The 15,853-nt window shown below is 41.4% G+C and overlaps 1 protein-coding gene across 11 annotated transcripts in view; it reads right to left on the bottom strand.

Annotated features, from left to right (window-relative positions):
- LOC307097927 (sulfotransferase 1E1-like) overlaps positions 1-15,853 on the bottom strand; it is a 45,593-nt gene that overhangs the window by 21,504 nt on the left and 8,236 nt on the right. For 2 of the 11 annotated variants that reach the window (XM_079768228.1, XM_079768221.1), the window contains 4 exons: positions 12,388-12,461; positions 9,634-10,997; positions 9,268-9,349; positions 355-428 (listed from right to left, as the gene is read on the bottom strand). In XM_079768228.1, coding sequence (XP_079624354.1) covers positions 355-428; positions 9,268-9,314 — 121 coding nt within the window. In that variant the 5' untranslated portion in view covers positions 9,315-9,349; positions 9,634-10,997; positions 12,388-12,461. The other 9 variants (XM_079768225.1, XM_079768224.1, XM_079768227.1 and 6 more) reach the window with 8 other exon arrangements.

Raw genomic sequence — 15,853 nt, 5'->3', positions numbered from 1 at the left:
CAAGTGAACTCCAGGTTAAAAGTCAGTCTTCACTCTGTTTCTACCTGGCTTGCTGTATTTCTTTATCAATAAAATGGAGAACATGTCTAGTGAGCAGGATTTACAAAGTAACTATGATACTGCAGTTTTATGTTAAAGCTCTTTACACAGAAAAGCATTACAATAAATGCTAGATGTTATTTGTAATGACACACACGTGATTTAAAAAGGTTGTAAATGCTTTACATTATTAAGTGAATAAAGTATTGATAAAGATTTTATATTTCCCTTTTAACGGCTTTGTGATAAACAGTTTGCATTTATATTTCCTATATGTTAATCTAAATAAAAATGTTAATAATAATAAAATACAACCTGTCCAGATGATCCTGTGAAGGAAACTGAGTGATTCAGTGTAGTATTCCTCAAATCCCCATTCAGGTTTTAAGCTGCAAAAAAAAAAAAAGATGAGTTGTGCATCTAGGATGTTTCTGAGGAGCTTTTATTCCTAATGCCAGAGAAGGAGGTGGAGATTAATTTGTGGGCTTGGCTTTCTAGAGTCTGTGATGCAATGGAGTAACACAAATATAGAATACATACCTGCAAATGCATTCAGTCCCACACAGTCATGCTCATTCATACAGAGATGTGGAAAGCCTCTGCTGTTATTTTTCAATCTTGGCTCAGGATCAAATTCCTAGATCTGCCCATAGCAATCAGTGGGCTGGGGAGAGGGAGGGAGAGGAAGTGAAGGGGAAGATGAGGGAGAAGATTAGAGCAAAATGTACGACAGCTTGGGAAGAAAAAGCCTCTTACTCACTGATGAATAATAAGATGGTTAAGGTTGACCTTCAAAGAATAAACTTGCTGGAGGAGTGAGAGGAAAGAAGAAAATGACAGGGAAGAAATAGGAGGGCGGTAAGGACCCTGAATCAGAGACCTAGCTCAACTTACTAAGAATTGTCAAAGAAGGCTTTGTAGTGCTTGGTTGTATCTTAACAAGTCAATTGGAAAACATCTTCTACCTAAAATCTTTGCTTTCAGCTCTTAAGCAGTCCTGAAAATCAAAAACAGATGACAGCTAAGGAAAGAATGTAAATATCATTCACCTTTAGATTATTATTTTTAAAATCTCACCTCTCTCTGCTCTAAATCACATGCTTAATGCCAAGCTTAGTATGGAATTTCCAGTTAAAGTTACCCATTAATGCCATTGGAATTTAGATAAAAGGATGAGAAAAATAGAAGGCCAAGGGTTTGTGAAATCTATGGATCCTACACTTTTCTTTTTACATCTCTATACCTACTCTGTCTTTAGTTGAAAAAATTCTTCCTTGCCACCATACCTCCATCTCCATCAATACCTCCAACTCAATTCCAAACCTAATTAGTTTTCATTTGTCTCTCAGTTTTCATTCGATTGCACTTCCTTTGAAAGGCCTTTAGTGACACTTGTAGGACTGAATATCCCTTTGAGCGAGCTTCAAGCTTTCTACTAGCTATTAATTGGCCCTATTTCACTGTGCTGAAGTTAAAATTTACTTATCTAGCTTCCTTATTAGGGAATATATTAGACTATATATGGCTTAATAAAAGGTCCTACTATATAATTAGCACACTGCATGGCACCTAAAGTCTAAGGATTAAATATATACTAACTAAATAAAAGTGGCTGATGTTCAAGAAAGATAAGAAATTAAGCCCTAGTTGGTTTGGTTCAGTGGATAGAGTGCCGGCCTAAGGACTGAAGGGTCCTGAGTTTGATTCCAGTCAAGGGCACATGCCCAGGTTGTGGGCTCAATTCCCAATAGGGTGCGTGCAGGTGGTAGCCAATGGATGATTTTTATCTCATCATTGATGTTTCTATCTCTTCTTCTCTCCCTCTGCCTTCCTCTCTGATATCAATAAAAAATATATTTAAAAAATAAAAAAAGAAATTAAGAGAACTATAGTAGTTGCTTATTGAAGCCATTAATATCCAGCCCTATCTAAAGTAAAAAAGAACGGTTAAGTTGTTTCTGAGAAATAGAACATTTCTTGATGAAAAATCAAGGTGGAGCATGAGAACTCAGGGGCTCAAGTTTACATTTTATATTATTTGGTTTGTGTAGTTGGTCATTTTAATTTTTATATTTACTTGTGTGAAATAAAATGTATTACAACATTTAATCTTCAAATATGAAAATATAACATGGACTATAATTTTAACCCTATTGCATAGCTTAATTATATTTTTTAATTATTAGTTTTTAATTATGAGGATTTGTGAAGCTTTCTTTTTTGTTTACCAAAAATAATCTTTCATCCAAAAAGTTAGCATGTGGGCATAAGCTAATCTGAACAGGTATTACCTTCTGACCATCTCTCTTATCTTTCAGTTATAAGCAACTGGCTGTAGGGATGTTACAAATGCTTTAAATAATGTGATGCTGGCAACCACCAAAGGCCAAAACACCTTTAGCCTTAGAAAATCTTCTAACTGAAAAGAATTCACTTCTAAAAAAAATAAAATAAAATAAGCAAAATATCCAGCTTAACCTCCACTCTTCTCCATTAGCAGTGAGTACAAAAGAAATTACAAAATGTTTGAGTCCTGGTCTGACCTTTCCTCCTTTGTACTAGTACACTCAACCCAGAACAAAAAATTCCAGATAAGCACCTACATCTTTAAATGTTTATCTTGACTCTTAGAGCAGATCTGCTATCATACCTACCATACTGCTGCTGTCATATTCTAAAACACTGAAAACAATGTGGAATGTATATGTCTGTGTGATAAAATGTTTCTAAGACAACAGTTGTTCCTTAATAGTGATCATTGAGCTTTTTCTTTTCCTTCTGTACCACACACTTCTTTTGGGTCAAGTTTGAGGATCCTAGCTTTTGTTTTATAAATGACATGATTTCAAAATTAATAATAAAAAAATAAGTGGCAGTGTGACCGAGCACTTTAAAATATTATCATTAAAATAATTTATTTATTTTAAGAACAGTTTTGAGTTTACAAAAATTTGAGCCAATAGTACAAAAAGGTTTTCTCTCCTGTATTGTTTGCCCCATTTATTAACATCTTGCATTAGTGTGGTACATTTGCTAGAATTGAAGAACCAATATTGACACATTAGTATTAAAGTCCATATTTTACATCAGGGTTTGTTTTTGTATTGTAAAGTTCTATGATTATTGACAAATGCGTAATGTCATGCATCTACCATTATGGTATCATACAGAATAGTTTTACTCATCTAAAAAATCTCTTGTGTTCCACCTATCCATCTACCTGTTGCTGATGTAAGAAACATCCAAACCTGTAGAGAATTTTTATAACAGTTTATTTGAGCCAAACTGACAGTATATGTTGGAAGCAAGATCGCAAATGCTCTGGAGAATAACCATTTTGCAGCTTTTTTTATGCATTTAAAATGAAAGAGGGACCTAAGGAAGATTACATAGAGGTGGGAGAAAACAAGTCAGAGATTGAATTACAGTGTAGTTAACAACACTACGTGCTCTCTTTTTTATTTTATCTTACTTTTTCCATCACTATTTATCCCCTCTATGCTTTTTCAAAGGTATGTTAACCTGGATGCACAGAAAGAATGGACAGGGCTTGCTTAAGGCAAAGGTAAGCCTTTTAGTCAAGAAGTTATGTGTCTGAGGTCTGTCAAACCGCCATGATCTGCCCAGTTAGGAATTTATTGTTGGGGAGCATAGGAGACTTGGTTGGAAAGTTTGTAAGGAGGACATTAGGAGAAAAGGGAAGTGTGTGGAAAGCTGCCTGCCCTCTTTATCGGAATTCCGACTTAGGGGAGTGTCGAAGGCGGCGCCCCTAATTATTCCTTGACCTTTCCAAATGAGTCTGTGCACGTGCAGACCCCCGGGTGTTTACTGGAACCCTTATGCTTAATCTTTGGGTGTCCTTGCTTAAAGGACATTACAAACACATGTGTCCTCCCAAAATTACTTACCCTACTGATTGTATCTAAAAGATGAACTTTACCTTAAACTGCTGTTACGATAAAAGTCTAAGGAAGCAGGCAATTGAGCTGTCTGGTTGCTTTAGCCAGGCAGTTCCTTAGCCCCCTCTTTCACAGCAAACAGTGTGTCAGAGTGATGCATTCATCCGTCACTCAGGGTCTGCTGTTCACCCCCGGCAATTTATGACCAGATCACATGGTGAGATTACTTTCCATAGAACTGTTGTTTTTTTCATCCACTCTCCTTCCACCCTCTTTCCCTGAACTCCTGACAGCCAGGGATCTTTTTATTTCTCTATAGTTTTGCCTTCTCCAGACTGTCATGTGGTTGCAGCCAAACAATAAGTAAGCTTTTCAGACTGGCTTCTTTGACTTAGTAATGCACATTTAAGGTTCTTCTGTTATCATCAGGAGTGGAGTTTTGGGGGTGTGAGAAGAAATGAATTTTCTGAGGCCCCAATGGAGGGGGATGAGTTTCTTGGAAAGCTTTATTGATGAGGTAAAATTAAGGAGGGGTTCCTCTCCAAGGTACCATCTCTGACCATCCTGCCATGGAAGAAGTCCAATCTTGTCTTCAGCAGGGCCACTGTCCATAGTTTCTGCTCCACATTAAAGTCCGGTCCAGTCCAGCATCCACCTTGTGAAGTCCACATGGCCATGGGCCATGAGGTTGCTAAGGCCACATGGCTATGGAGAAAGAACACACAAAAGCATGGGCAAGTGTGTGTCACGAAGCAAGAGGAGAACAAGAGAGAGAGAACCCTTTGTCTGGAGATTTTAACCAGGAGCTTCTTCAAACTAATCAATTAACTTTCCAAGATTTTGCATGCTTCTGATGGGTCTACTCCCTAGCCACTCAATTGTTTTCCAGGCTAGACTGACAAGTAAGCACCTCCCCTGTGTTACCCCAACTTCTACTTCCAATGCGCCTATCTTCCCCTTCTCCTCCCAACAATCCAGTGCTGGGTGGGGGAAGGGAGGAGTGTTAATCCCCTTGGAAGAGCAATGCTGTGTGACCATGCTTACAATATCAGACTCCTCTTTGCTTTCTTTCCTTTATTGAATTAATTAGCTAATTATGATGATAACACTTCCATTTTTAAGGTTATTTCATTTCTTTTTATTGTTGAATAATATCCTATTTTCTGAATGGGCCACAGTTTATCCATTCACTTATTGAAATACATCTTGGGTACTTCCAATTTCTGAAATTTCAAATAAAGCTATTATTAACATTGATGCACAGTTTAGATAAATACTTAGAAGTGTAATTGCTGGGTAGTATGGTAAGATTATTGTTAAAGAACAAAACTCCAACCAAGCAAATTTGGAAATCTACTTTGCTTTATTAATTGATTCATGAAAAGGGCAGCATTCCTTGTAACAAGTACAAAGTTGCTCCTAGAAGCCCTGTAATATTGAAGGCTTTTTTTGTTAATCCTCACCCGAGGATATTTTTTTCATTCATTTTTAGTGAAAGTGGAAGAGAAGGGGGAGAGACAGAGAGAGGGGAACATTGATGTGAGAGAGATACATGGATTGGTTGCCTCCCACTCACACTCCAACCAGGGGCTCAAGCCTGTGACTTGATATGTGCCCTTGACCAGAATCAAACTCAGGACCCTTCAGTCTGCAGGTCAGTACTCTATCCACTGAGCCAAACTGGCTAGGGATATTGAAGGCTTTTATAGGCAGAAAGTGGGTAGGAAAAGAAAGTTATTGGCAAAAGAAAAGAAAGGATTGTTTCTGGCAAGGTTACCTTCCCTTAGGGGAAAGTGTGTGTGTGGGGGGGGGGTCTCACCAGGCAGATTGCCTCTGGCTTCCTTTGGGGAATGAAGAGGGATCACAGACAGATTACCTCATTAATACTAACCAGAAAGTTCCAGACTGATTTAATAAAATACAGATGTGGAGAAGTTGAAATTGCAATTCAGTCAGGTATTATTAACTCTAGGTTCAGTGTCATGTTCTTAAGCACAAAGTGACTCCATTTTGAGCCTGTGGTTTTCTCTTTAACAAGTCTTAAAAAATAAAACTCAATAAAGTCTTGTCTTACTCATGAAATGTCCCTGAGAGTCTTATCAGAAAAGAAAGACATAACCACAATGTTTTAGTAACAATTACTTTAGGGTACTTTGAAATGTCAGAAATTTTAAATGGTTTACAAATCTCAACATCTTTATTTAATAGCAGTAAAAGAAAATTTTTTGAATTCAGACTTTGGTAATATCAAATTAGTAGATATGTTCCTGCTATCCAATTGTTGAATTAGCTTTAAAGCTAAAAACAAAACAGAAGTTGTTGGCCTATAAATTATCATGTTAATAACAAATTAGACTTATCAAATATTTGAACAATCCTGCACATTTGAAAGTAGTAAACTACATGTAAAAGAGATTATAATTCATATTTTCTTAACCACAGGAGTCAACAAAAATTAGTGTAGTATTACTATACTTCTAAAAAATGGCGGTGAAAATTTTATAAATTCTTTTGAAAATTCTCACATTATGGCTCTATTCTTTTTGGGTTTATTTACTTTGTGGGTAATTTCCCCCTTGAATTCAAGCAAGTATGAGCTGGCAGGAAGACTGCTCAATCACATTTTCCTCTTATTGTTTTGATTCCTTTCCTCCTCAGTGGGTATACTTCTCCAAGATGAAATCAATATGTAGGTTCAAGTTTCATCACTTAACCCTTCCTGAATTCTCTACTTTAAAACCTTGGCCAATTAAAGAATATTTTGAAAAAAATATTAATAGCAAACTTATTTTATAGAAGTCAGCCTTGTTTCTGGTGCCACATTAATTTGTTCCTAGTTACTGGGCTCTTTCTTTCCTGATGCATCTGCAGCACCAACAATGACAATACGAAGAGAGATGGTAAAACTTACAGAATACCTACTATATGCCAAACCGTTTATGTGAAGTTATGTGTGGTTTTCATATTTATCATGTGGACATATGTCCTAGAACCGTGTTCTGAAACTTGGTCAGCAGGTGGGAGGACACCTGTTGGAATCCAGCTATAAGAAGAAGCTCTGTGGTAAGGCATGATAGAACTTGGGCTAGTCATAAACCCTTTCCAGAAGGCATATTCTTAATATTTAAAATGATCTAGACTTGAATTGATTTTTTTAATAAAAGAATAATAATCACACAGCAAATAGGCAAAAAGTGATAGGACAATGGAGTAGAGGAAACAGGGTAGTAGACAGGTGGGTGTGTGGAGTCAGGAATTGGAGCGCAGGAGAATTTGTGGCACCCCAAGAGCCAGGCTTTACATTGACAGCTGGCAGATAGGGTGAGAAAGAGCCAAGCAAGTGGTAGAGGTGTTGCTACAAGCCTGGAGCTCAGAAACGGGACTAATTTCCAGACGGAAAAATAGCAAGTCTGATTCCTACGTGAGAGGAAAGATAACCAGATGTAGGTTCAGATATGGGGGAAAAAGTGAGAAACCTGGGATATGAGGATTTTGGTCCTAAGAAACAGTCCCACACTTGATTTGCAAAACTGCTAAATCATAGCTAAATATTTGTAATATTATCTAATGTTTAATAAGGGCTATGCTAGGCACTTTTTATAGATTATCTCTTTTCATTCTCACAATAAGCCTATGAATTAATACTATAATTTAATTTTAAAAGAAAAGAATAGAAACCCAGTAGGCTAGATAATTTACAGCCACTAAGTGGCTGACTTGAAATTTGAACCCAAGCTAACTAACCCAAGAACCTATTCACACAACCCCATAGAAAAGGTCTGTAACAGCTAAATACCTTTAAGCTCTCTGCATCACCCCTAGTTTGGTCTCAGTTCTTCCCCCTTCCTTCTAATTTTTGGCAGAATTGGCCTCAGAGCGTGGAGAGAAGCCACAGCTATGGCAAGTAGGAAGTTTTGGGCTTGGATTTAGGAGTATTGTTATAAGACTTCTATCAGAAAGTCCTGAAAGGGACGGCCAGTTAGCCACTGTTCTTCCTGGAGACAGGATCAGCACAGCCTGCAGGTTCCATTTCTCTGGCTAGACACAGGGAGGCCCCGTAAATCTCTATCAGACCGCCTGTCCTCCCATGAACACAAACCAGGCTGCTCAGCATGGCTGCAGATGGATGGATCCGCCGTGGTGAAGAGGGCAGTGGGAGCTGGGCTGCCTGCCATCTGATGGGGGTGGTCCCCTACCTGGGGTGTGAGATTTGTCTCCCGATCCTGTTTTGCTGCCTTCTCAGGATGTTCTTGTGTTTATAAAAGTGTGTTTATTTCCAGAAGTGTTCTGGGCTGTGTAACCTTCAGCATGAATCACCAGCCCGTCTCTCGGATCCTGCAGGATCTGAGCGCCTGATTACCACCCCATGTGGGCATTGGGAGCCTCGTCCTTGTTCTGGGGGTTGACAGTTTGTGCTTTGCCTCGATTACCTCCTGTCCTTCCCTTTGCAAACAACTCTCTGTTATTTCCACCCAGATCCTCCTGTGCCATTTATAGAGACTGCTTCATCCTATAACCTCGGCCAGCCCCCAGCCATCTCCTCCACCAGGCACTGAGGCCATGCAAGGACTGCGGGACTGTGGGGCTGCCTGGCCTTGAAAAACAGGATCAGGGGTGGGGACTGAGCCTTGGCCTGGCTGTGTCAACTGGTATCAGAGTTGAGAAAGCCCAGAGCTGGCTGGACCAGAGAGTGTAGAGCTGGACCTAGGAAGGCCACATAGGACCCTCCCTTCATGGATGGGGAACTGAGGCCTGTGTTTGGATGTGTGTGTTGACCATGTCTTTTATCATTTGCATTCTTATGCATTGCCATCTGGGCCTTCCGACCCTGGGGGGACTGCCTCTCCCAGGGCTAGTCAGCTCCCAGACAACTGAGCACAGGAAGGTATGTACTAGACAGCCAGGTCCCTCCCTCTGCCCAGAGCCAGCCATTGGAGTTATTTCCACCAGCCAGTCCTGGGCCTTCCAGTGGAAACCATGGCATAGGCTCTAGTGCTTATTTCCCCTGCCTCCTGACCCACCCCAGCCTTTGCCCGTGGTCCCCATGGCCTGGCATTTCCCTCCTCCTGGGACCTGCAAATATCACCAACTGTCTTTCCAGTGCCATCATCTCCTGTCTTTCATCTCACCACACCAGAATAATAATAATATATAAAAAATAAATAAATAAACTGCCTTTTCAAACAGTAAAAAGAAAAAGAAACAAACCCCAATTGAATTCCTACATCATGATCTTATCTTTTTCTTCACTAGCTCCCTATAGTTCTGTCTCTGATAAGAACATCTAGTTCAATTTGAGTCAATTCTGAAAAGAATAATTTCAACCTACCTAATGGCTTCTGCCTCCATTTGTAGAGACTGGGATGAAATTCCCATGTAAAACTGACCCCAGGAATCTTCCTTAGCGCCATCTAGAAGAGGGGACTGGTACTTTAGGGGTAGGTTCTAAAGATCTAACGCAGGGGTGGGGAAGGTCTGGCCCACAGGCCAATGAAAGCCCCAGAAATACTTTTGGTCTTCTCTATCAAGGCATTAGGAGCAAATTAATTAAATGTTTGACCAAATATAGCAGGTGACTTTTTAAGCTGATAATTTTGTATGGCCCTCTAATAATGTTATAAATATTCACATGGCCCTTGGCAAAAAAAAAAAATGTTCCCCACCCCCTGATCTAAAGCCATGAAAATAGTTATACCTGTGCTGGTCCACTGCAGTCATGAGTTTCTGCTCTGATCACCACTCTGTAGTCAGCTCACTTTCTACTATTTCAGTTCTGGGGAGAAAGATACTTTCCTCTACCCTCAAATTTATCTTGGCTGGTCTAATAATTAAATAGACATGATACCAATTAATAAGATAAAATAATCAAATTTAATACATATGTAACCATGGGAACCCCATATAAGAGTCATACATGAGAAGTTCAGGGACAGAAAGTTAAATGAAGTCTACTAATATGTAGCATTTTGAGCTAAGGATGAGATAAGTTTCCTTGAGTGTTTCAAAGGGTCATTGTAAGATGATAACAAGAGCAGATATTTAGAAACGAGGCCCGGTGCATGAATTCATGCACCAGTGGGGTATCTTGGCCTGGACTGAAGGATCTGGCCGAAACCGGCTCTTGGACATCCTCCGAGGGGTCCTGGATTGTGAAAGGGTGCAGGCCAGGCCAAGGGACCCCACTGGTGTTGAGGGACCCACCAGTGCACAATCAGGGCTGGGGAGGGACGTGGGAGGTTGGCCAGTTGCGGGGGGGGGAGGGACTGTGGGAGGCCTCCAGGGCATGTCTGGCCCAACTTGCTCAGTCCCAATTGGCCAGACCCCAGCAGCAAGCTAACCTACCACTTGGAGTGTCTGCCCTCTGGTGGTCAGTGCACATCATAGCGAGTGGTTGAGTGGCCTTAGCATATCATTAGCATATTATACTTTGATTGGTTGAACAGATGACTGGACAACCAGATTCTTAGCATATTAGGCTTTTATTATATAGGATTAGAATTTTTTAAAAAAAGAAAAGAAATTAGAAAATTTTCCTGCCCTGTAAGATAGGTCACAAAAAGTTATTTCTAGTAATAACTCCTATTGTGGGAAAGCTCCTAATTTAAATTCTTGAAGTAAGAGATAAAAGTTTCTTGTGAGTTTACCTTCAGCTCAAAATAATTAACATGCCAAAGTCATACATTTCAGGGAGACCTGTTCTAAACCCCTATATTTTCTCCTCTGAAACTTCCTAAGGAGTTTCACATTTCAGAAGTTGGGTTGATAGCTTCATAGATCATTAAACCACTCTCATTTCAGGAGGCAGTAATATAGGTGGGCTCTCAAAGTTAACCTATGAGTCAAACAATCAGATATTTAAAGAGAAATGTCTCTATGGAAACCCAAGAAAATCAGTGGTCATTGATTGGAGCAGAAATCCCAGTTTCTGAGTTGTGAAGGCAGCCAGTCAAGAAGATTTCTAGATGTCTGTCTCAAAGCATCTTTAGATGGCGTGAAGGCAGGCAGTGACAATCTCGTAGATTCTCCTGGGCATCAGTTTGAATGTTTCTGGTGATCTTACTGCAGCAGACACAAAGGTTGTTCCTGTATAAGATGTTGTGGTGATTTCTCTTAAATCTATATTAAGCTGTCCAATTTTAGTTTGCATGGCCTTGGGAAAAGGGCAGATTAGTTCTCAGTGACACCAAGTCAAAGAAAGGGTGGGAGAAAAATTAGAAATGTTAGTTTGGAGAGTCATAACCTGATATTGGAGAAAACAAAAAGAATTTAATATCCAGTACAGTTTACGGGTAGAAGGCAAACACCTTAAAAGACAAATGAGCAGCACTAGAATCTAATATCCATAAAAAGTATATTATTGAAATATAATTTCTCTAAAATCATCCCCCATTTTTAAGAGATAGCCAAGTTAAGACTGATTTATTTACAAAATAAGCCTAATTTTGATAAACTTGGTCTGATTATTTGTACAAGTCAAGCAAGAATAGTAATGAACAATATAGGCTCTTTTAAATCAGTTTTGCTAGAATTTTTCATAGTGAATCTTCAGATTGAACATTAACAGAACTCTTGAGGCCAGAAAAGCCAAGGCAAGGACTTGTCATCGGACATCGTCTGCAATACCTATAGGTTTAGACGAGTTCCTCTCTTTTTGATGTCCTCCCAAAACCTTGAGGTTTCTGCCCCTGCCATAAAGTGACATTCTTTACTCATCTGATAAGGCTGCTTCCTTAAATCTGTCTGGTCACATCTGAATCTATGATTGTCTTCTTCAAATATGACATTCCAGTCAAAGCCTTGGCAAATAACCAGTTTCCAGTTTTGTCCTGTTACCAGGAGAACAGATTCTTATTGAATTTATGCAAGTAATAATATTGCTGTGAAGATGAGAACACTCACTACGAGTTTCCTATTCTGGAGGAATTAAGTAGGCAGTAAAAAAAAAAAAAAAGTTTCAATTTTGTTTACAAAGGTATAATTTACCAAATTGCTCTAAGTCATAACTAGGTTTAGTAAAAATAATTGTTTTCCCGCTTATATCTGGAAAAAAAGAAGAATCAGCGATGTTTCAAACAAAGAGTCATGAAAATTGTAATCACCCCCTCAGGTCATTCAGTTTTTCTGCTTGAATCCAGTTTTTCTAGTAGTTCTCTCAAACCTGCCTAATAATTGAGGGTGATAATTCCAAGAAGTATGCAAGGCTGTCCTTCAAATCTTGTATGATTTGTTCAGTGAAGTGGGTGCCTCAATCACTAGAGATTGTGGAAGGTATGCCCCAAGTGGGGAACATATTCACACTTAAAGATTTCAAAGACAGTACAGAAGGTTACATAATTGTTAGCAAACATGTGATTTAATTATTGAGGAGTTTCAGTGTGTTTTTTTTAAGTAGTAAATAATCTGATTAAAACAACATAAAACTCAAACTCATTTTGATAAAACACAGTACCTTTTCTTGCTAGACAGAAAACGTTTTCACAATGTCTTGTCAGTAGCAGACCAATAGTCTAAGAAAACTTTGCCCTTTAAAACAGATTAAATAATATTAAGTTTAATGCACTATTGATATTAAAGCTTAATTAAAAACTTCTAATAAACTCATTCAATCTTACCCAGCTTGATCACACATAAAATTTCCTTTCTCAAGTTTTCTTTTCATAAACTTTCTACAACTTTCTGTGACCCTTTCAGTTTGTCTCTTGTTCTCTTAACCGATTCAGAAATAATCAGGACAAAATAGCTTTATTTCCTTTAATGAAACATCTTCATACTTCGTACCTTTTTTTTAAGTCAAAACATGTTCCAGTTTGCTTATACAGACAGTTGTTTTCTCCATTTCTATAGCTTTAATTAGATATGTTAGAATTCTTAATCTTTAAAAAACTTATTTTCTAGTAAAAATTAAGAAGTAAGCAATTGTGAGCCAAAACCGGTTTGGCTCAGTGGATAGAGCATCGGCCTGCAGACTGAAGGGTCCCAGGTTCGATTCCGGTCAAGGGCATGTACTTTGGTTGCGAGCACATCCCCGGTAGGGGGTGTGCAGGAGGCAGCTGGTCGATGTTTCTCTCTCATCGATGTTTCTAGCTCTCTATCCCTCTCCCTTCCTCTCTGTAAAAAATCAATAAAATATATTTTAAAAAAATAAAAAAAGAAGTAAGCAATTGTGAACTGTTTGTTACTCCAGTATTCTTTTAGATTGATATATTTCTGAACATGTTTCATTATTTCTCACAACACAATTGTTTTAATGTGGCAGAAGACATGGTCACTAATAGACTCAAATGCCTTTAGTTTATCTATATATATAAAAGCTTAAGTGACCATCGCTGAACGGGTGACCGAACAGGCTGCGTGTGGCGACTAGGCTGGCAGGGGGATTAGTAAGGGGTGACCAAACAACAGAGCAGCAGGCTGCTGGAGTGACTAGGCCAGCAGGGGGGGTTAGTGAGGGGTGACCAAATGACTGAGCAGCAGGCTGTGTGGAGCGACCAGACCCACGGGGGGGCAGTGAGGGGTGACCAGGCTGGCAGAAGGGGCCAGTGAAGGATGACCAGGCTAGCCGGGGGGGGGGGGGGGGCAGTTGGGGGTGACCAGGCCAGCAGTGGGGGGGCAGTAAGGGGCAATCAGGCTGGCAGGGGGCAGTTAGGGGCAACCAGACCGGAGGGGGAGACAGTTGGGGGCAACCAGGCTGACAGGGGGGGCAGTTAAGGATGACCAGGCCGGTGAGGTGGGCAGTTGGGGGCAACTAGGCCGGCGGGAGGGGGGGTAATTGGGAGTGACCAGGCCAGTAGGGGGGGGGCAGTTAGGGGTGATCAGGCAGGCAGGCAGACAGGTGAGCAGTTAGGAGCCAGTGGTCCCTGATTGTGAGAGGAATGTCCCACTGCCAGTACATCCCAGAATCGGGCCTAAACCGGCAGTTGGATATCCCCCGAGGGATCCAGGATTGGAGAGGGTGCAGGCTAGGCTGAGGGGACCCCCCCCCCCCTATCCCCGCTCCATGCACGTATTCCATGCACTGGGCCTCTAGTCTATAGTAAGAAACAAAAAGTAAATAAATCTATGTTAAGTAATTAGTGTTTTATTATTTTATCTTATTTGAAAATAATCTAGACATTTAAAGAATTTAACTTATTCAACCTAACAAAGTTATGAGATTTCAATTTACCAAAAGAATTTAGGCAACCATTTTTAAATACATATATTATTACTGCTAAAGAGTTCACCTAAAAATTAACTTTTTATCTTACTTACATTCATTTAATTTACTTGTTCTTGACATTATGTTGAGATTACTTATGAAAATTTTACCATATCAAGTTGTTTTTCTTGCAACAACAAGTTTGCAACAACATAACATGTATTTATTTGACTAATAAACCCAAGTAGAGTAAAAGTATTATAGTTAACTAGAGGCCCAGTGCACGAAATTCGGTGGTGTCCTTCAGCCCAGCCTGTACCCTCTCCAATCTGGGACCCTTCGAGGGATATCTGACTGCCGGTGGGATTGGGCCTAAATGGGCAGTCGGACATCCCTCTCACAATCCAGGACTGCTGGCTCCCAACCAGTCACCTGCCTGCCTATCTGATTGCCCCTAACTGCTCACCTGCCTGCCAGCCTGATCACCCCCTAATCACTCCCCTGCCAGCCTGATCGATGCCTAACTGCTCCCCAGATGGCCCAATTGCCCCTAACTGTCCTCCCCTGCTGGCCTGGTCACCCTTAACTGTCCTCCACTGCAGTACTGGTCACCCCCAACTGCCCTTCCCTGCTGGCCTGGGTCCCCCCAACTGCTCTCCCTTGCAAGCCTGGGTCCCCCCCCAACTGTCTTCCCCTGCAGGCCATTTTGTGGTGGCCATTTTGTGTCCACATGGTGGTGTCCATCTTTGACCATATGGGGGTGGCCATCTTGTGTGTTGGAGTGATGGTTGATTTGCATATTACTTTTTTATTAGATAGGATTCTGATAACTCTAAAAACATGCCCATTTAAACCAAACTCAAGCTTTAATGACAAATATTTTCCCAGACCACATAATTCTGAAAAGAATTTAGGTTACTTTCTGTTATATTTTTGAGAATCCTATCTAATAAAACAGTACTATGCAAATCATCACTCTGCTACACTCACAAGCCACGCCCACCAGCCACGCCCACCAGCCAATCAGAAAGCAAATATGCAAATACACCTAACCAAGATGGCTGCAGCCTCGGAGATCACCGGTTGTTAGAACAGGGCTATTGGAGCCGAAGATCAGAGGGGAAGATCGGAGCCAGCGGGAGTCCCCCACAGGTGATCAGAGCCAGCTGGGGTCCCCTACAGGAGATCAGAGCCACCTGGGGGTCCCTGCCCAGGGCCCGAGCCTCAGCCACAGGCTTGCAGCCTTGGCTGGGGGTGGAGCCTCCCCACCCCATGGGAGCCAGCTGGGGGTCCCTGCCCAGGGCCCGAGCCTCAAACAGAGGCTTGCGGCATTGGCTGGGGGCGGAGTGGGGCTATCAGAGCCAGCTGGGGGTCCTGCCCAGAGCCCAAGCCTTGGCCAGAGACTTGCAGCCTTGGCCATTGGGGCGGAGCCTGGCGATCGGAGCCAGTTGGGGTCCCCTGAGGGCGATCGGAGCCAGCTGGGGGTCCCTGCCCAGAGCCCAAGCCTCGACCAGAGGCTTGCGGCCTTGGCCTTGGATGGAGCTGGGCGATAGAGCCAGCTGGGGGTCCCTGCTGGCGATCGGAGCCAGCTGGGGGTCCCTGCCCAGAGCCCAAGCCTCGACCAGAGGCTTGCGGCCTTGGCCTTGGATGGAGCTGGGCGATAGAGCCAGCTGGGGGTCCCTGCCCAGAGCCCAAGCCTCTGCCAGAGGCTTTAGGCCTTGGCGGGGGGTGGAGCCCGTGAGCGGAGCCAGCTAGGGGTCCCTGCAGGCGATTGGAG

Source organism: Cnephaeus nilssonii, assembly GCF_951640355.1.
Source record: "Cnephaeus nilssonii genome assembly, chromosome: 1".
In the NCBI taxonomy this organism is placed as follows: domain Eukaryota; kingdom Metazoa; phylum Chordata; class Mammalia; order Chiroptera; family Vespertilionidae; genus Cnephaeus; species Cnephaeus nilssonii.
The sequence above is the reverse complement of the archived record's forward strand: the minus strand, read 5'-3'. Positions and strand labels throughout refer to the sequence as shown.